At 47.7% G+C, this 18,535-nt stretch overlaps 7 protein-coding genes across 7 annotated transcripts; 4 read left to right on the top strand and 3 right to left on the bottom strand.

The window, feature by feature from the left end:
• Nucleotides 1–241: 241 nt before the first annotated feature.
• F5891DRAFT_610884 (glycoside hydrolase family 5 protein) lies at nucleotides 242–2,901 on the top strand. The gene is made up of 15 exons (XM_041372457.1): nucleotides 242–564; nucleotides 618–649; nucleotides 700–760; nucleotides 820–943; nucleotides 1,063–1,137; nucleotides 1,188–1,288; nucleotides 1,341–1,365; nucleotides 1,416–1,563; nucleotides 1,627–1,903; nucleotides 1,954–2,046; nucleotides 2,105–2,111; nucleotides 2,160–2,205; nucleotides 2,255–2,409; nucleotides 2,464–2,525; nucleotides 2,582–2,901. Exons 1-15 carry the CDS (start codon nucleotides 458–460, stop codon nucleotides 2,694–2,696), a joined length of 1,428 nt encoding a protein of 475 aa, XP_041221757.1. The 5' UTR covers nucleotides 242–457; the 3' UTR covers nucleotides 2,697–2,901.
• Nucleotides 2,902–3,463: 562 nt separating this feature from the next.
• On the top strand, nucleotides 3,464–5,907 carry F5891DRAFT_610777 (general amidase). The gene is made up of 10 exons (XM_041372456.1): nucleotides 3,464–3,561; nucleotides 3,615–3,970; nucleotides 4,027–4,186; nucleotides 4,243–4,355; nucleotides 4,412–4,554; nucleotides 4,611–4,984; nucleotides 5,033–5,079; nucleotides 5,135–5,436; nucleotides 5,492–5,634; nucleotides 5,689–5,907. Exons 2-10 carry the CDS (start codon nucleotides 3,707–3,709, stop codon nucleotides 5,808–5,810), a joined length of 1,668 nt encoding a protein of 555 aa, XP_041221756.1. The 5' UTR covers nucleotides 3,464–3,561; nucleotides 3,615–3,706; the 3' UTR covers nucleotides 5,811–5,907.
• Nucleotides 5,908–6,559: 652 nt separating this feature from the next.
• F5891DRAFT_1150867 (glycoside hydrolase family 61 protein) lies at nucleotides 6,560–8,223 on the top strand. Its single transcript, XM_041365133.1, has 3 exons — nucleotides 6,560–7,327; nucleotides 7,380–7,513; nucleotides 7,568–8,223. The coding sequence occupies exons 1-3, from the start codon at nucleotides 6,883–6,885 to the stop codon at nucleotides 7,940–7,942; spliced, it is 954 nt and encodes a 317-aa protein (XP_041221755.1). The 5' UTR covers nucleotides 6,560–6,882; the 3' UTR covers nucleotides 7,943–8,223.
• Nucleotides 8,224–10,059: 1,836 nt separating this feature from the next.
• Nucleotides 10,060–11,298, bottom strand: F5891DRAFT_610662 (uncharacterized protein). Its single transcript, XM_041372455.1, has 8 exons — nucleotides 11,243–11,298; nucleotides 11,114–11,184; nucleotides 10,976–11,047; nucleotides 10,838–10,909; nucleotides 10,733–10,786; nucleotides 10,630–10,678; nucleotides 10,279–10,578; nucleotides 10,060–10,225 (listed from the first exon to the last, which is right to left on the bottom strand). Exons 2-8 carry the CDS (start codon nucleotides 11,147–11,149, stop codon nucleotides 10,173–10,175), a joined length of 636 nt encoding a protein of 211 aa, XP_041221754.1. The 5' UTR covers nucleotides 11,150–11,184; nucleotides 11,243–11,298; the 3' UTR covers nucleotides 10,060–10,172.
• A 91-nt stretch (nucleotides 11,299–11,389) lies between these two features.
• F5891DRAFT_959033 (GTP-binding protein) lies at nucleotides 11,390–12,435 on the bottom strand (the record flags this gene model as incomplete). The annotated part of the gene is made up of 6 exons (XM_041375614.1): nucleotides 11,390–11,532; nucleotides 11,585–11,782; nucleotides 11,844–11,926; nucleotides 11,979–12,151; nucleotides 12,203–12,235; nucleotides 12,292–12,435. 6 exons carry the CDS (start codon nucleotides 12,433–12,435, stop codon nucleotides 11,390–11,392), a joined length of 774 nt encoding a protein of 257 aa, XP_041221753.1.
• Nucleotides 12,436–13,227: 792 nt separating this feature from the next.
• On the bottom strand, nucleotides 13,228–16,197 carry F5891DRAFT_959177 (uncharacterized protein; the record flags this gene model as incomplete). Its single annotated transcript, XM_041375632.1, has 4 exons — nucleotides 13,228–13,556; nucleotides 13,605–15,438; nucleotides 15,538–15,783; nucleotides 15,835–16,197. The coding sequence occupies 4 exons, from the start codon at nucleotides 16,195–16,197 to the stop codon at nucleotides 13,228–13,230; spliced, it is 2,772 nt and encodes a 923-aa protein (XP_041221752.1).
• Nucleotides 16,198–16,828: 631 nt separating this feature from the next.
• F5891DRAFT_983703 (uncharacterized protein) lies at nucleotides 16,829–18,189 on the top strand (the record flags this gene model as incomplete). The annotated part of the gene is made up of 6 exons (XM_041377349.1): nucleotides 16,829–16,896; nucleotides 16,950–17,027; nucleotides 17,088–17,180; nucleotides 17,239–17,346; nucleotides 17,404–17,704; nucleotides 17,758–18,189. 6 exons carry the CDS (start codon nucleotides 16,829–16,831, stop codon nucleotides 18,187–18,189), a joined length of 1,080 nt encoding a protein of 359 aa, XP_041221751.1.
• Between the last annotated feature and the right edge of the window lie 346 nt (nucleotides 18,190–18,535).

Here is an 18,535-nt window from a genome sequence, read left to right as displayed (position 1 = left end):
CCTGTAATATCGGTAGATTGATACCCGCGTGTGCACGGTTGCATTGCCTACATAAACGACGACTCGAATAATAGAAGGGGGAAAGGGAGCCAGGTGTAAGTCTTGATATCTCGATAGCCTTACTGACTTTGGGAAGAAGCAGCATGGTACATGTGGCACACCGTCTAGTAGCCTAATCTGAAAATCCAACATCCAAAACGAGCCTTTGAGCGCACGTCTATGATTAGGCGCCGGCCTGCACGGTGAATCGGACTATGGTTGATAGTCGGGACGGTTTCCATCGCGTCGCGGTGACGAGACATACAACGAGGTATTTGAGGGGTCCTTTCAGTGCAATAAATGACCCATGCGCTTCCCCTGTGCGACCTAATCTGACCTGCCACGTCTGCCTGGCCTGATATAAATCGGGAATCTTTTCCTTAAGTCATATTTTTTCTCCTGGACTAATAATTGTACGATGAGACATATTCTGGCAGGTTTGGTGCTCTCGGGCACGCTTGTCACGGTTGCCCGTGCGTGGGGTGGACAACTTACTAACATCCATGGTGTTAATTTGGGCTCATGGTGAGCGTTACTCTATGCCTCCGACCGACTGTTCAACTTAAGTGGTAGCCTAGGTTGCTCCTAGAGCCATGGATGCTTCCTCAAGGTGATAAACCAACGAACTGCAAATGCGCGTTCACTGAAAAGTCTTTCTAGGGTGGTTGAATATGGGTGGACAGTCATGTGCTGATTGTTCGAAATGCATTGCATCCGAGTCGTAAGTTCCAATTCTACACTGTTTGCATGTGAAATTTAGTTTGATCTGCGATCAAATAGGTCGTTTGCAAAGGCGTATCCCGACACCGTCGATGCTACATTCGCTCAACACTGGGACACATGGTTTACGCAGGACGATGTCAATACGCTGAAGGAGGCCGGTATTAACACCGTCAGGGTTCCTGTGAGTCAATTCCAAGGTCACTGCGAACTTTGTCAGACTAACGTTGCACGGTTTGATCTGCTCTGTTTTATCTCATCCTGTATAAACTTCCATGTGCTATGCATTGCGCCCGTTCATAGCTGGGATATTGGATTGTGGAGGCCTTGGTCGATAGGTCGCATGAATCATACCCTCGGGGCGGTCTCGAGTATTTGGTTAGAAGCTCTGCTATAGTTTAATTCTCTTGTTAAACTTGAGCGTGTAGCGTCGGGGCTTGGGCTGGCTGCAAGATGCCGGGATCCAAGCGATCCTGGATCATCACGCATTACCCGGGGTTCAAACAGCTGGGCAAATGTTCACCGGAAAGTAAGTTCCCGTTTGGTTCCTATCTGTTCTGTGCTGAAATTATTTTTACCAGTTGCACTTCCGATGTTCAATTCTACGTGAGTCATTTCGCAGCTGGTAAAAACATCAAATACAAATCCTTACACAGACTCCATACAACTACCACCGTGCACTGGTGTGGACAGCGGTCATGACTGCGCTTTCTCACCTGGACCCTACTTTTGGAAGTGTCTTTGCGATCGAGGCAATCAATGAACCCATTATGAACGCGACCCTGACACCCGGCTATGGCAACTGTATGTATCATTCGTCATCAATTCTTTTATTTGTGCCCTCATGGTTACTGAACCTCTGTACAGTCCAAAAGAACTTTGTTCAGGTAATCCGTGCAGTTGAGCTCGTACTCGGAATATTTGTGCCGTCATCCGGTTTATCGCTATCAGTTTCACCGTCCGTCTCGAACAACTTCACGGCTGCATTGAGTGCGACATCTTCAGAAACCATATTCCCGTTGGAGGTGCAAACGGCACTTTTAGAAGCCGTTCCGATTTTACTAGAAATTGGAATAGCGTTCGGTTTGCAGACCATATTCGAAGCATCAGCCTTCCATCAGTCCCGTCCTTCATTGGTGGCCAAGTAGTTTACCCTGAGTCCTGGCTAGGATACATTGACGATGGCATGCATAGCTTCATGGATGTGAACTGGCAGTACGATAACCCCTCTAATCCAGCTGACGCGGCGATTGGCCCCCAAGCTTACGACAACCATTTGTATTACTCGTGAGTACGCGGTTGACTACATCAAGTTCTCATGGTTTCTTTAATTTTCTTTCTACAGGTTTGGTGTACGTCACGTGCACGTAGCTCATTGCTTCGTATTAACAAATATATAGGGAGTTGCGGCTGCTGACCCGAAGTCTTACCTGATCAGTATCTGCAGTGTGTCTTCTTCGTCCGTTCGGAAATGATGTGCTCATTTTTGGTAAAGATCTTACACGTATCCAGGCCGATGCAGCGGTCGGCAATTCTCCACTCTGGTTCGGAGAGTGGGGACTTTCGACGCAGTTCAATGCCACGGACGAGTTCCTGTACAAGTGGGCTGACGCACAGAAGTTGGCCTATAGTAAAGGCGCCGGATGGATTGTACGTGTCCCGTTGCATTTGATCAAGATGTTTGCTCAAAGATGATTACTTCAGTACTGGAACTTCAAAACCGAGATATCAACCCTCACCAATGGGAGTGCACTCGCAAGGCAATGGTGAGTCAAGCGCATCCTAGGGTGCTTTACGAAAGATCTGACGGCCGTCTATGTAGGTCTTACCTTGAGGGGTTAAAACTCGGATTCTTGACCCAGGACCCTGCGGCGTACCACGATCCGGACGTGTGCGGTCCATACATAAACAGCACCACTCACAGCGCAAGTTCATGATGCGCGTTCTTGGTACCTAATAAGCGAGGGCGCAGAGCGCACCTATATCGATCCCTGCTGACCCACCATCCTTTTGTCGACATTCCTTACTGATTCTTTAGAATGATCGGTGCTAGTTTTCCTAGGTTTGCTATTCTAACAAAATTGATCTCAGTTAGACCTAAACTCACTAGTCTAGTACAAACCATAGGAAACTAGCGCGAATTTGTCTATATTATAATCGATTATTTTGTGGCGAAGTTGAGACTTATACGTGTGAAGTTCATAATTACAAGGCGACTCCGAGTCAACGATTCGGCCTATGTAGCAGCTCTCGTCTACATTCTTCGATATCGGCGGTCAAAATATTGTAAGACATATATAGCCTAACATGCATGCAGATATTTTACATATGTTCATCGGAATTTGCCGATGTGCTGTCATGACTTGTGGTCATGGTACCGTGAAACTTGGAAGAGCATGATATCACATTTATGTAAAGATCATTCCGGGCCATTCCACCCAATCGGATTCCCTTCTGGAGCGGTCCAGAGACGAGCGGATCGCGTGCGCACTTGCAGGGTCTCCATATATTGAATTTCAACCGGCTCCATCTCGATTCTTGTCGCCTCACCTCAAGCTACAGCGTGACCATGAAGCCAAATTGCTAATGCTACTGAAACCTGGGCTGTCCGACCGCGTCACTACTAGCCAAATTACACTAATCCAATTGTATGCTGCGAGTTGTCACAAGCCCAATCTCCGTCTTTGCGGATTCCTGCCAGCTTGAGCATGTTGAAGATGGTGCTTGGCATCCGCTGCAGTAGGCTCTCGCTCTGAACCGTCATGGCAGTCCCCAGCGAAGGCAATGGAGAGACTTCCTCGGGTATTATTATCAGTCTTCTTTGAAAGTCTTATCTCTAACTTTATAAATATCAGTCCCGGAGAGCCTTTTATCACCCTGTCCGTCTTATCTCTTGTGAAGTTTCAGGCCTCAATATTGCCCTCTTCCCACTCCATTCCCGAACGACATGCCGCATTGGACCGAACTTATTGCAGAGAAGAAACAGAGGCAGCTCAAGTCCATTCCACAAGAGTGGCTTGTGTCCCCTCCTCCAGACTCTACTCTGGACGTGACTGGTTTCCCGGAGACGTGCGGCCTTCTAACTGCACGAGAAATCGAGATCACCAATACTTCGGTGGATGTTTTGTTGGAGAAACTCGCGTGCGGCGAATGGACTGCTGTAGACGTTACCACCGCGTTTTACAAGAGGGCTGTAGTCGCTCACCAGTTCGTGAGCCAATTTTCGTGGACATTTTCTTGACGAAATTGTATTAACTAGCCAATGAGGTCAATTGCCTGACGGAAATATTTGTTGATCGCGCATTAGCCCGAGCAGCGGAACTCGATGATCATTTCATACGGACAGGGAAGGTCGTCGGTCCCCTCCATGGGCTGCCGATCTCTCTAAAGGATCAACTTTGTATCAAGGGGCTAGAAACTACCATGGGTGAGTGATAATCGATGATTCCCTGGTTCTGATCAATTATGAATCGCTGGTCTTAGGTTATGTCTCGTGGATTGGGCGATACGCAGAGAAAAATGCTGTGCTGGTCGACATTCTGATCGAGTGCGGAGCCGTGCCATTTGTCCGCACCAATCTTCCGCAGACAGTCATGGTGAGTGCACGCTGAACATGATTCAGGCTGCTATTCGGAGTTGAACGTATCTTCAGTGGCCAGAATCCTTCAATAATATCTTCGGCCGGACGACTAACCCACACAACCGCTCTCTGACCCCGGGTGGGTCATCAGGAGGAGAGGGTGCGTTGATTGCCCTTAAAGGGAGCCCTTTGGGGGTAGGTTCTGATATTGGGGGGTAGGAAGGAATTTAGAGTTATGATCGATAGTAATCTTCTGACGCTTTCTTGACAGTTCTATTCGTATTCCTTCTTCGTTCTGTGGCTTGTACAGTCTGAGACCATCATACGGGCGTGTGCCGTACTGTGGCGCCCTTAACTCACTCGAGGGCCAAGACTCGGTTCACTCCGTGTTCGGCCCTATGACAAATAGCGTCGGCGGGGTCAAAGCCTTCATGAAAGCTGTTGTCAATGCCAAACCATGGCTCAAAGATCCTCTTGCGGTTAGGAAGAGATGGCATGAAGACGAATACAATCTTGCAGACCATGGATATGGCAAGGACTTGTGCTTTGCGATCATGTGGGATGATGGCGTTGTTGTGCCCCACCCGCCTATTAGGAGGTCTCTGGAAATCACTAAAGCGGCTCTCGAGAAGGCGGGCCACAAAGGTTTTTCTTGTATAACTCTTCTGCTGAATTATGCTCATTTGGCGATAGTTGTTGACTGGAAGCCTATCAAGCACAGGTTGCTTGCAGACACCACGGCAAGTAATTCTGTTCTTAACTTATGTCACCAATTGACCTAGCAGCGTCGTGCAGCGGAGCATCTGGAACGCCGCCTCCAGCGAGGACTACATGATGACGACCTCCGCCACAGGGGAACCAATAATTGCGACGATGGAGCTAGACGACTCAGATGCTACGGCAGCACCCTTCCGTCCGAAGAAGATCGGTATCACCGCATACCAGCTCTGGCAAGCGCAAAAACTGCGCAGAGACATCCGAAAAGAATATCTGGACCATTGGGAAGCTACATCATCAGAGACTGGTACAGGACGGCCTGTTGATGCTATCATATGCCCAGCTTCATCATATGCAGCGACTCCCCATGGGAAGAACAGGTCAGTGTCTTTGCATTTGCAACATTTGAAACTATCAGTGAGAAACAGCCCATAGGTACACTAACTACACCACGGTTTGGAACGCGCTCGATTATCCCGCTACGACTTTCCCTGTGACTACGGTCGACCCCACTCTTGACGCGAAGAAACCTCGTCGTGTTTTCTATGACGATTTTGATAAGGGTATCCACGAAATGTGTGAGTACTTTGCCAGCAGCCAGCAATTGTTTGATGGGTATATGATTGATCCAGACGACCCGGAGATATTCAAGAACGCGCCTGTTTGCTTGCAACTCGTAGGTCGGACTTTGGAGGAAGAGGCTATCATAAAAATGACCGAGATTGTCGATGGGGCGCTGGCAGCCGCCAAATAAGCACACCAGAAGATATGTACCAATATGATATACCTTGGCATATATGTAGTATAAGGGGCAGAAAGGAATTGCCCGCTTGGAAATTGGCAGGATTTTTGTAAATGGGTTCGGTACATAATAAACGATCCTCAAGCCTCCTAACCTTGGCTCCTTGACTACGACTTTTCCACGGAACTTTATAAATAAATTTCTAACTACTGTCTTAGTCTTACCGAACGCCAAGAGCAAAGCTGACGACCTGCAGAATACCATGTAAACGACAAATCGCGACGGTCTGTAATTATAGCTGCACCTAAGCAGCAGCCGATTGACTTGCACAATTTCACCGTGATAGAAATCAGTCTGCTTCTTGAGCGGTTGATGTGGCATGGAGACAGTTCCCGGAACCTAGAATACCAAATGCACGGACGTCTTTGTGAGTTAAAAACGTTATGTATGGAAGGCGAGCACTCGATGGAAGAGAACCGGCACGTAACCAGCAGGTACCGCGGACATGCGGCGGACATGAGGCTCGCAGCTGAAATGGATGGTGCAGGTGATCAGATCGATGATTCCATTGGCTCAGGCTTACACTCTCATGCAACAACTTGATCAATGCCTAGCTGTATCTTGAACTCGGAGAGTGCTTGCAGTTGGTAGTAGTAAAGGATGTCGATGAGCAGGAAAACCTGAAAGTACATCTAATCTTATCTTACGGAAGCAATATAAGAGTCACGTTGGGCACGCTGCTTGTCCACGCATTTTCTCCTGTTGTTCTTCCCCAGCTGCTCGAGTACAATAAAAAGTTTAAATTTGATGGCCACGCATATATGTACGTATATGAGCGCAACCACGTTGTGTCCTCGCGCCTGCGTTATACTTATTTTTTCCCCACAACATCCCCGCCTATACCACGACGTGCCTTCTCCTCACGCTGTATGCGAGCCTTGTCTCCCCTTGTGTGCATTTTTCCACCGATCTAACTTTAATTTACCGCCCCTCCATTACACGCATCTTTTTTCCATTCCTGATATAAGGCTTAAAACTTAAGCCCTTCCGTTGCGACATCCTTGAACTACTAGGTCGACGTGCCATGTCTTACTGCTCGCATCAGTTTTCCCTAGCCATCCTTGCACTTCTACCACTTGTTTCAGGCCATGGATATGTCGCGCAAGTTGCAATCGATGGCACAGACTACTATGGGAATGTTCCCAATGCCGACCCCATTCCCAGCATCGTCAGACAGATCAATGATGTTGCGCCCGTGAAGGGCGCTTCCAACCCGTATCTTAATTGCGGCCAAGATGCTCAACTCGCATCACTTGTCGCCAACGCTAATCCATCCAGTCAATTGCAGTTTTGGTGGAAGGGTGGTGACGGCAGCAATTGGCCCCACAATATCGGCCCCATCATGACTTATATGGCTCAGTGTGTCAACACGACATGCGATCAGTATAATTCAACAAACGCGGAATGGTTCAAGATCGAGGAGACGGGGCTGCAGCCAGGCAATAAGGTTTGGTATCAGCAAAATATCAGTACGTCTCTTCATTCACGCCATTCTTTTTTATCTGAATGTTGCCCGTACAGTGAATGGTGGGCCAGCAAATGTGACCCTTCCTCCGACACTAGCTCCAGGGCAATACCTCATACGACACGAGATCATCGCACTACATCTCGCAAATGAGATGGGCGGCGCTGAGTTCTACCCTAGCTGTACGCAGGTGAGCCATGTTTGTTCGTAATCTTACATTCCATATCGATCATGTCCTCTACAGGTAAATATTCAGGGCGACCAATCAGCCGTCGCACCAGCGAGTGATGAAGTCACTTTTCCAGGCGGATACAGCGATAACGATCCAGGAATTTACGACCCCACGATTTTTGACACGCCCGTGCAGTACACGTTCCCTGGGCCTGCAGTTGTCCCGTTCGCGGCAGCAAATACTTCATCACCGACATCTTCCAATTCCAGCTCAACTAGTACGAGTACACCCGTGCCCTCTTCAACTGCTAGTGCATCGGGCAGTGGAGGCGGAGTGCAGTGCCAAGTGAGCACAGCACAAACTGCTTTTTCTATGTATGCACGTCAGCCACGGAGCGTGTCGAGAGTGATGAGGCGTTGGTGGGAGAGTTTAACCAGTTTGTCATGAATAGCCTCTATCCCACTGATCAGAGAGCAATTACGATTGTTATGGTGTTTAGATCTGGAAAGACGGGTATACTTTGAGGGAGCAGTTTTGGTGTTTTTTGTTGGCGTTCATTACTATTCTGTGGTCCAGTCACCGTACCAGCTCCAGGTTAAACTACTGGTCGTAGATTATATCATAAGTAGTAACTAGTACAGTACTACCATGTTGTACCATTATAGACCTATGCTAATGGCCTCGGTCTTCACGCAGTGAAACTCGTGGTAACTTCGTAGTACATATAACACAGTATAAGTAAGTTTACAGCCCGGCTTGAAGATTTCACGATACTTGTACATAGTACTGATTGCCGCAAGGCTTATGTAATACATAGTAGTAAGTAGCCGACTCGTGATCTAGGGATATCATCTCCGAAGCGAAGGGGCGGCACCCAACTTTGAATTATCTCCCGCACGCTTCATTCCATCATTGTCCGCCTCCACTCACGAATTCACAATCCTATTCATCATCCGCATGCTACATACCCAGGCCTGTCCAATAAATTCAGTTCATTCTTCAATTACTCGAACTCCGGCGTAAGCGACTACTAGTAGTACGTACATCTGGGCACGCAATGCCAGTCCCAAGACCCTTGCCTCCGGCCCCCTTTCACGAATCGTATTTCAGCTCCTTCAAGGAGAAAACCTACCCACGGTACCAACAGTCCACATAAGCCCTACGGGAGGGTACAAGCACCCTACATTCGCATTCGCATCATCCGCCCACAGGACTTCACCGCTAATGCTTGCATTCGCGTAGAACATACCCAACTTCATAGCAAGAGATAGTAAACATGGAGCTTATCAAGTTCGTGTCACCAGCTAACATCCGTCGCCATCAGCTCAACGACTGGCATCTTCGTGTTCAAGTTTGTCTTCCTCATCAGATGTGCCAGCGCCCGTGGCTGAGAGTCTCGCATGCCAGGCAGAGGGGAGGGTTATACTTATTTGCTGCATCCGCTGTTATAGCATGATACGCAGAAGGGAGCAGCAGAGGGAAAAATGTGACGTGGATTGGGAGTATCATTTCGGATGGTGCCCACAGCTGATATGTCTTTGGCCACGCACCTTTTCGCGCATTCATCTCGTAAGGTAGACCCAACCGTCCCTTGCTACGGCTTACGAAGGCAGTCACAGGATATTTCAGCGTAGCCCGACTGCAAATTGATACGCTAATCGCCAACTGGCAGCTGTTTGATTTCTTGTGTCAGTATCATAACTCGACTCCATCGAAAGATCAGGATTTTTGTCCATGTCTTGATTTGTACACGGGGATGCTGACACTTGGCGACGTCGGACGTTATCATAATGGCTGTCGGTCGCAGCAAGCTCAGATCTCACACGGGATTCAGCTCGTTAGACTGATCAGAAAGGTAAGTGTTTTTTCATATCCTCTCTAGACTCTCTCTCGTACGTTGATAAGATACGCATGAAAAGGCTATAGGTTACACTGAAGACCATGGCATAGTAAGTGACATCCAACGCTGCAAATCTCTCTTTGGACTCAATGTCAGACATCTTGTAAGTCGATTTCTTCTTTGTTCCACAATGGCGTCATCTCAGTCCCTCGAAAAGATGCATTTAGATTCCAAAAGATCATTCATGCGGTCGGTGAACTTATTGTTTAGTGAAAACGATAATGACGCAGTTCTACCCGTAGGCCCCGGGGATGCACAGAGCGCACGGATGATAGATCACAATATCCACCTAGCTTATAATCCAGAGCCATAATAACCTGCACTGTCTTTCAAAGAATGAAACCTTTCAACGTGCCTCTGCTGCTTGATTTCGAAGGCTATGATCTATCCAATAGCCAGTCTTAGCTACCAACTGGTGTCACTGACGTTAACAGGGATGTGCCATACGTTTCTATACCATGTAACGCTGAAATGACAATAAATTGAATATCTTGTTAAAGAAGAACGATGCAAGTTGAGATAGGCTGAGGAGCAGAATGGTACGTAGGGCATACCCGACTTCAATGCACTTGAATTGGAGCAAGAATATGATCGAGCCCAGTAGATCTTACCACCATCTCAGCTGAGAGCGACTCACATTCTCCAAACATCCGTACACCATACCAGGGAAAGCGCTATATTTCGTGAGCCTGCAACAACATTGTACATTTCCACCTCCTGAAACAACCTCAACAGACCACCCAAGAAACGTATATCCACTGCCAAGACACGTTGGCTCTACTTCGGAACACCATCTATGTTGTGTTGCATTGCTTGATGTTGAGGTCTTGCTGAAGACGACGGATCAGCGGAATTACTGCCACAAAATAACATTTAAACATACACAGACGATGCTCTAAAGCAATTTTAACAATCGTGTTGACCAACTCCATCTTTTGGGAGTCACGAATGGATTTTTTTCCTATCTGGAAGCGGCCAAACAATGGCTTAACTTTCCAAGGAGACGAGCGTTCTTGGAATGTGTGAACGGCGACGCTCACACCTTCCCTGACAGCAGATGCATGCGGAGATGGCATGTACTGCTCCAGAGCGACATAGAAGGAGGGATCAGAATTCTGCCTGTCCTGAAGATAGGGCCGCTTTTCGAAAATATAGAAAGAGTGCTCAAAGATAATGACAGCAGCTAAACGGTCAACAATAAGCAGATTCATCATAACGTAGCCTCAAAATTCACCAGAAATGAGCTGAACAATGTTCTCCAAGGGTGATGAGCTGCTAGAGGCCTGGCAGATTCGCAGCATGAGAAATATGTACAATCTGCCACCGATTGGACATACCACAGAGAGCAACTTGGACTGTATCACCGCACAGTGATCATCGCGAAGATAGTCCTATTGATGGATCAGCATGGCTCTTGCTCGAACGAGGATCGACACACTCACTCTCTGCGAACGGTGGGCAACGACTTGGATCAGCATGGCTCTTGCTCGAACGAGGATCGACACACTCACTCTCTGCGAACGGTGGGCAACGACTTGGATCAGCATGGCTCTTGCTCGAACGAGGATCGACACACTCACTCTCTGCGAACGGTGGGCAACGACTTGGATCAGCATGGCTCTTGCTCGAACGAGGATCGACACACTCACTCTCTGCGAACGGTGGGCAACGACTTGGATCAGCATGGCTCTTGCTCGAACGAGGATCGACACACTCACTTCCTGCGAACGGTGGGCAACGACTTGGATCAGCATGGTTCGAGCTCCAGGAGGATTAACAGACGTACTGCCTACAAGTAAACACTCAACATAAATGAGAGCGACCTTTGAACTTTGCAATAATCTCACCCAAATATGAGGAAACCAGCTGCCCAAGGTCCCTACTATCTCCTTGTATGCTTCAGTTGTTCTCTTTGCAGAGTCAAGATGTGTTGGGAGCGTTCTAAACAATATCAGTCACTAACACCTGTAGCAGGCGAATGAGACCATGAATAGTTACTTCTCAATTGCATATCTCATGCAGATCTCCAAGTTGGTCTGCTGAGTCGAGACGAATAATTGCTCCAGCATTTCATTGTTCAAAGTTGCAGCCGTGCATTCGATCAGCGCCCCACAATCTGCATTATCCTCGTTCATATCTGATGGATCAACGGTCATCATGTATCGCAACTCGACCATAAACCGACTTACTAGGGAGGCATACATGACCTTTTGGAGGCCATTTGACGCCCTTGAGAAACTTCAATTGCGGTCCATCCGGGAATGTTTCTTCGGCGCGTTTCGGGGCCAGTTCTTGAGCGTCTTTCCGTGATTTTCCTTCCTTTTTCAGTTGTGTGTATGCTACATCGTAGAGGGCGTCGAACTTCGTGAACACTACGATCACTGGAACTGAGAAGTGTGATTCTGCGCGTCAGTCGAATGTTGACGAGGGTGGGATGCGAAAGCTTACTGGTTCCTGTGTCGCACTCAGAGAAGAATTTCTGCTCAGCTGCAGTGAACGACCTGTGTGCTTCGTCCATTGGGATGCAATACCTACGTTGAAACCGTGAGATAGCCCATGTCGCGATTGACCGGTTACAATTACCATATAGTATGAAGTCTATTTGTTATTTTCTTTTCCTTGGAACGGTCAGCGATAAATCCCTTGACCTTGATGAATTCCGCTTCGCCGCCTGACTCAAACCCGCGAGAATCGTGAAAAATGAACCCCTGGTTGCTTCGAAACACCATTTCGTTATTGATGTCGTGCAGTCCACGCTGAGAGCACGTCCGAGTAAGTTCCTGTCGTCGACTGAGAACACAACTCACCTCTCTGGATGCCTCTATAACTGCAAGTTCAATCTGATGTTGATGTGTTAGTACCATCTTCCAGCCTAGTAGCAATGTGATGGGCCCACCTTTTCCCCGGAGCTGTTGTGGATTTCTGGGTCGTCCCGTGTGTTGCAAACTCGCTGTAGTATGGTAGTTTTTCCGGCATTCGCTCTTCCTACGACGAGGATTCGAAAGCGGCCGATTTTCTCTCTTATCTTTGAAGGATCCATGGGGGAAGGTAAATGTGACTAAACTTGGAGAAGCGTTGGTGTAGCCTTATAATCATTGCAGTGTGTGAACCCGGCAAATGCCCAACCCGAAGCCTGCCTATCTAGAATCAGTGGGCAGTGGGCAATATCAATATTGGTATCATAGCTGTGTACCTTGAGGCAGCTGCATGTGCATGAAGCCAATGATATCAGCCATATTCGAAATTAGTCTATCAGAATCACCACATGCCTATCTCGTTATTTGACTAGGCCAAAATCGTAACAAACTCAACGACAACTTTGGAGTTGTAGTACTATATAGAGGTAAATTTGCGGCCGACGAGGTTTTCAAGGGTCTTGTGACTCTTGTACATGCATGATGCAATTGGCGAGCCGAAGGATTAGTATGATCGGGGAAGTTGAAATTAAAGTTCAATGTGTCCTTACTAGGAATGTGGTACAACTAGTCGAACGTTCTCAAGTTGGAACCGACTTGAAGCATGAAAACATTCCTTTCATCAGGAAACCCACTGCCGAGCCAAGTGACTTGTAGCAGCGCGTAGCGCCGCGCTTCTTTTGAAGCGACTGTAGCAGCCTGTAACAACCAGTAGTAGCTGGAAGCACTAAAAGCTCCATACTGGCTCCGGGACTTTCGAACATGCCACAATATGTTAAGCGATCATGATTAAAAATTTATCATAGTAATCTTTGTGATACGATAAGATGATGATCACTGCTCGTCATTCAATGATAGCTTTGCTAGGCAGGAATCTTGAAATTGAGGGAAACTAGCAATAATACAGGCTCGAGAAACTACTGGTAACTAAGAATAGCATGGAAGGTCTCTTTATCTGCGAAGTTATTCACATAAAACTCGCGCGCCAGCTGCAAACTATTGTCGCAATTCATTGCTGCTGATACCTCTCGACCGAACTTGGGAATTAGCTGGATGACCTGACGCACACTTTCCAGAGGTACTATGTCTCCTAAAGCGGTGTTGTTCGAGCGAATACGACGATGAACTAAGTACATGTCAGTCACAGGCGCGGGAGTAACAAGACGAAGGCCGTTGAAGGCATCAACTGATGAATGAGAGAAATTGAAGAATTCGACATAAAGGAAAGGCTGGTTCAGACGGGGGGCTTCAGTAATAGGTTGGAGGATAGATTTGACTTGGACAACAATATAACCTATCATTTTGTGAGAATCTAAGTTACAAGCGAAAGGATTACACATATGTTCAGACGCTGCTGGGGATAGCAGTTCACCGCTTTCGTGAGCAATAAGGACGGTATTTCCTCTTCCAAATGGCATCGAAGAGTTAGGCGGCAGCGCCTGAATGGTTTGAGCAGGGCCAACAACACAGTTATCTTGCACGGAGCGCCGCTGCATGCGGAAATTTTGCCAAACGCGAAGGCGATCAAAGGAAAGGGAACAGTTAGGGCGACAAACTCGTTTTCCACTGCGCTCGAGGTAAGATCTACCAGAGATCAGATCACCCAGTGCTGGATGGAGATCAGGAATGTGAAAAAGTTGAGAGGCTTCTTCGATAGATAGTTGAGGATAGTGTGGACGGCAAGTAAGCAGGATTGCGACAGAGTCGTCAGAAGAAATACGAGAGCGATCTTTGATGAACAGTGAAGCAATTGGTTTGCCAGCACCGACATACTGCTCATCAGGCAGAACAGTAGAGATCCAGGTTGCTTCGGGATAGTGGAGGGTCATGGCATGTGCTTCCCTGGACATTTCGTATATTAAACTTGCCTGCTGCGACTTCAGAACTGTGTAGAGCTGGAAGAATTGGAGTTTTTCCTGTCGATCAAGGAAGCGGCAGCACTGACCATGAAAATCCTTACGGTTAGTCATGCGGTAAGGCCGTTTCACATGGGTGATATGACAGCGCTCGGTGATGTCGCTGCTCCATTGATATGGGGCACCCATGGCGCGAGTACTCCGGGCGACATGCTGCATTAACTCCAGCTTCGGGATCTGAAAATGATTGAGAGGACCATTTTTGCCACGACGACCACCGGCTGCGATGATGGAGGCCTTGTAGTGGTGAAATTCACGCAAGGCCTCAGTCAAGGAGTGTAACGTTTCTTCGTAGAGGAAGAGATTCTGAGCCTGAAATATGAATTCTGTGATGGCACGTAGTGCGCATGCAACGTCATTGGGGACAGCGCCGACAATCACAGCAGGAAGGAGCTTTTCGAGGTCTCGATGTTCTCGACCAGTCAGCTGCTTCAGCGTGGAAACACCGTTTGCCCAGTGGCGCACTCCTACACGAGGTTGAAGAACCGACAGTCGACGATCAAGTTGCGCTCCCCCCATCATGTTGACGGCCCAGGTAATGGGGTGGTCGAAGAAAAATTTATGCCATTGGTGAAGGGCATCCGACGTCAAAAAGCGGGAGGGGCATGCGTCGCCCCAATCCATCCAGTATGGCTCAACTACGCCATTTAGATGCAATGACTGACATGTCTTATAGAACGATGCGATATCGCAGGGGTCAGAAATAGTGCAGGCCCTTTCGATAGCATCAAGGGTGTGGATGCGAGTTCGAGGAGAATGTGGAAGAGGGTCCCCAAATTGTGCAGAGACAGCGAGGGAGATTGGTGAGCGCTTTGAGGCAGTACATGAAATGAGGAGTTGCTCAGGGTAGTCAGCTATCCAGGCAACCAAAGGGGTATGAATCATACGTAGATCCCCTCTTGGGTCTGACATGACGCAGCCATCACGAGCGGCAATCTTCAAATTACGCGTGATGATTGAGATCGCAAAGTGATAGACTCGCGCGGATAAAATTGCGTGAACGGGCTTCGAGACTCCCAGAAACTTGGGTATTGGAAGGTAAGCGGTCAAAGCGAACGCATGTGATGTCGCCTTCATGCGAACACCCGCATGGATATTGGCAAGCGAGATCAACAGGGGATGCATCTCCTTGTTTCCGGTCCCGATCGTTAGAGGTGTTTTGTCTGAAGCACCAATCACACCAACGAACGAATGGCCCGGAGGAAGCTTATCCTGACAACTTGATGTTAATACAGAGAGCACTCGACATCAGTGGCTGCAGCCCACCTGTATCTCCCAAGCATGATCAGCGCTCATGAATTCTCCATAAACTCGCTGACTATCTGGACCTTCGAATTCTTGGTATGGCCAGAAATCCATGCAAGGCGCAAAGACCGGATTGGCGACTAGATGCTTGACAACATCCAGACCATCCCTCCAATATAGCATCAGCGGCGCATTCGTCTTATGGGAACCGACCTTGATCTCTTGGTGATACCATCGAGGGACCTCAGGTAGTGCTTCGATCCGAGCTCGCAGATCCTTGGATGTATGGAAAGAGGGTGGAATATTCTTCGTCTATATCTGTTATTAGTATACTGGTACATCAAATGTCGATAGACAACTTACATGTTCAAGGTGAATAAAGGCATCGATTTCCTTTTGCGATAGCGCCCCACCCGAAAGCCAGCATGCCAGGTCAAATTCAGATTTAGATGCAAATGGATAGTGTAAATTTTCTGAGTGACGGATGGTAGCGTGTTCATCATCATCCATTCGTTGAAGATGGTTTTGCCCTCCAGGTTTGGCAATTGGGATATTGGGGTGGTACTCCCTGATTGTGCCAGGACGTGGACCTGCAGAAGGATCAACAGATACGAGGGGGGCGTCACATGCTGAGTCGACTGTAGTGTAACCGACATGTGGTAATATAGGTTCCTCGACATCGTCCAAAGGATCAAAGCCTTCATACCCTCCATAGACTGGGTGCATACTGAGGTTTGGTCCTAGATTGAGTGAGAAATACATACCATCTTGTTCAGTTTCTGGGTCATCAGGATAGTCTTGTGAGAAATGACTATGTACCCCAAAGTCCAGAGCAACACCTTGGACGACCCTTTGACCACAGATAATAGAAGTTGACAGATGATAAATAACATCATCGTTGTTTGCAAACATATCTGCGCAATTAGGACAGATAAGTCCATGCGTATCATTAGTTGAATGGGGTAGATCAAAAGGAGAGAGCGACATGCTGGTGAATAATTCAAGGGGATTTCTGCCAACACCCTAGAGTTGAGGGATGCCCTTATAAATATAAATCTTGATTGCCCAAGCTCTGTCGAAATTGACTGTCGACTCACAATTGTCACGGCATAGTCGCGTCAATGATTGCTTCAGTGCGGATATGGTGAATTATGAAAGTTCTTCATGGCCAAAGGAGCACCTGTAGCAGAATCAGTGACATGTAAATCAAATTGAGTTGCTGTGAAGAACCGTATCATTGCGGAGCATCGCTGGACTTTGCAAAGTTCTGGCAAACTCATCCGTGTGAGTTTTCTATTTGTTGATTCAAGAGAAAGGCATCCGCTATCAACGAGTTTGCATGCTTTTCAGGAATTTCATGCCTTGGACGAGCAGTACTCGCAGTTCATTTGGATCAGGAAGCACTAATAGTAGGTCCTTCAAGAGGTTTGTTTGTTATTAGGAGCCGGGTGCCCATTCACTGAATACTATGCACTCAGTGTTTCGTCACCTCCCACGTCCGAAGGACCTGATAGTTCTCCCATTTTAAAGAGTGGCTCTTCCAGCTTGAGAGCTAGGTCTGTTTTTATTAGAAATTGTCTTGCTTGAGTGTCCAATTTACTAACTACACACTCCAGTGTTTCGCTGTCTGAGCCTCCCGCGTTTGAGGCACTGAATAGCTCTTCCAGCTCAAGAGTTGGTTCCCAAGAAACCTCGAAAACACATATTCGGTACGTTTATCCAACAAGAGCTGTTTGTGTAAGTCCATTGACATACTATGATGTCCAGTGTTTCACAGCCTGCCACATCTGAGGTGCCTAATAACTCTATCACTTTGAAGAGCTATACCTCTTCATGCTTGAGGACCGGTTCTCAAGTAACCCCAGTCAAGCCCAGGTGTGTTTGATATGAGCTATGTTGTGTAAGTGGTTGTTCACTGAAGATACTTCTCAGAGGATCTACTACTGGATCATTGCCTCCCATATTCGAGGTGCCTACTAGCTCCCCCATATTGGTACCAAGTAGCTCCCCCATACCAAGTAGCTCCCCCATACCACGTAGCTCCCCCATCCTAAGGGGTAGCTCTCCCAAGGCTTCACCCCTCTTGACCACTATGGTCAATGAGGGTAGTCCCACAGTAGCTACCAGATCCGGTTCTCACAAGAGGTCACACCGGTATAGCTTACTGTCAGATGATGGACTCGATGACTGCGAAGATCTTCCCACGAAGAAATCAAAGCCATTACTTACAACAGTACGTGTCCCTCACCTGAATGCACTTCAAAACTAATAACTCATATATCTTAGTACACTTATGATCGGTCCTCTGAGGCTGAAATTTATTTCAATCAGCGCATGCTGGAGCTCTCTCGTATTAGCCGCCGGGCTTTCGCCGCCAAGATGGAATACCAGCGCCTACGCACTGAAGAACTAGAACTAATGACATCCCTCTTAAAGGATGAAATGGAGGAGTCCCAGGGGCATCTCACCAAGACTGATTTACAGATAGGCTCACTCCGGAATGACCTCCACGACGCAGGAGTGGCAGTGATAGGGAGCAAAGGGAGAAAAGACGCCAGGGAGATCGGAAATAGGCTGTTCCCAGGTTGCGGAGATCACGAGGCTGATGACAGCAGTGACTACCATTCTTCTGTCTCTTCTGAATGCAATGGCGGTGTCGATGAGAATTGGGGTGCACCTGACGATTCACAATTACTAACGAGCAGCTCCAAGCCCTGAGTCCGATTATTCCTATCTGACTGTTTATAGAGCACATACATACATATGTAGTCTTTTGTAGTGTCACCAGTAATGAGGCTGGCGGCACGATTATGCAAATATGAATCCATTTCCTGTATCTTCTGATGCGGCTTGATCCTAGTACTATCTCGACAAATCGCCCCGAAATCATGATTCTATCAGCCCAGAACAAGCGTAAGCCTACTCAAAATTCACAGAGAACCCTCATCTCAGCATGCCTCATGTCGATCAATAGAGTGCCAGCGGGCCTTCAAGCTCGTTTTGAACTTGAACTGTTGTGAACTGCTCGTTCGTTTACCGCACAAACCCGACGAACCATATACCA

This window comes from Suillus fuscotomentosus (genome assembly GCF_016647785.1).
Source record: "Suillus fuscotomentosus strain FC203 chromosome Unknown F5891scaffold_58, whole genome shotgun sequence".
In the NCBI taxonomy this organism is placed as follows: domain Eukaryota; kingdom Fungi; phylum Basidiomycota; class Agaricomycetes; order Boletales; family Suillaceae; genus Suillus; species Suillus fuscotomentosus.
Note: the sequence above shows the minus strand (reverse complement) of the source record. Positions and strands in the feature narration are given on the sequence as shown.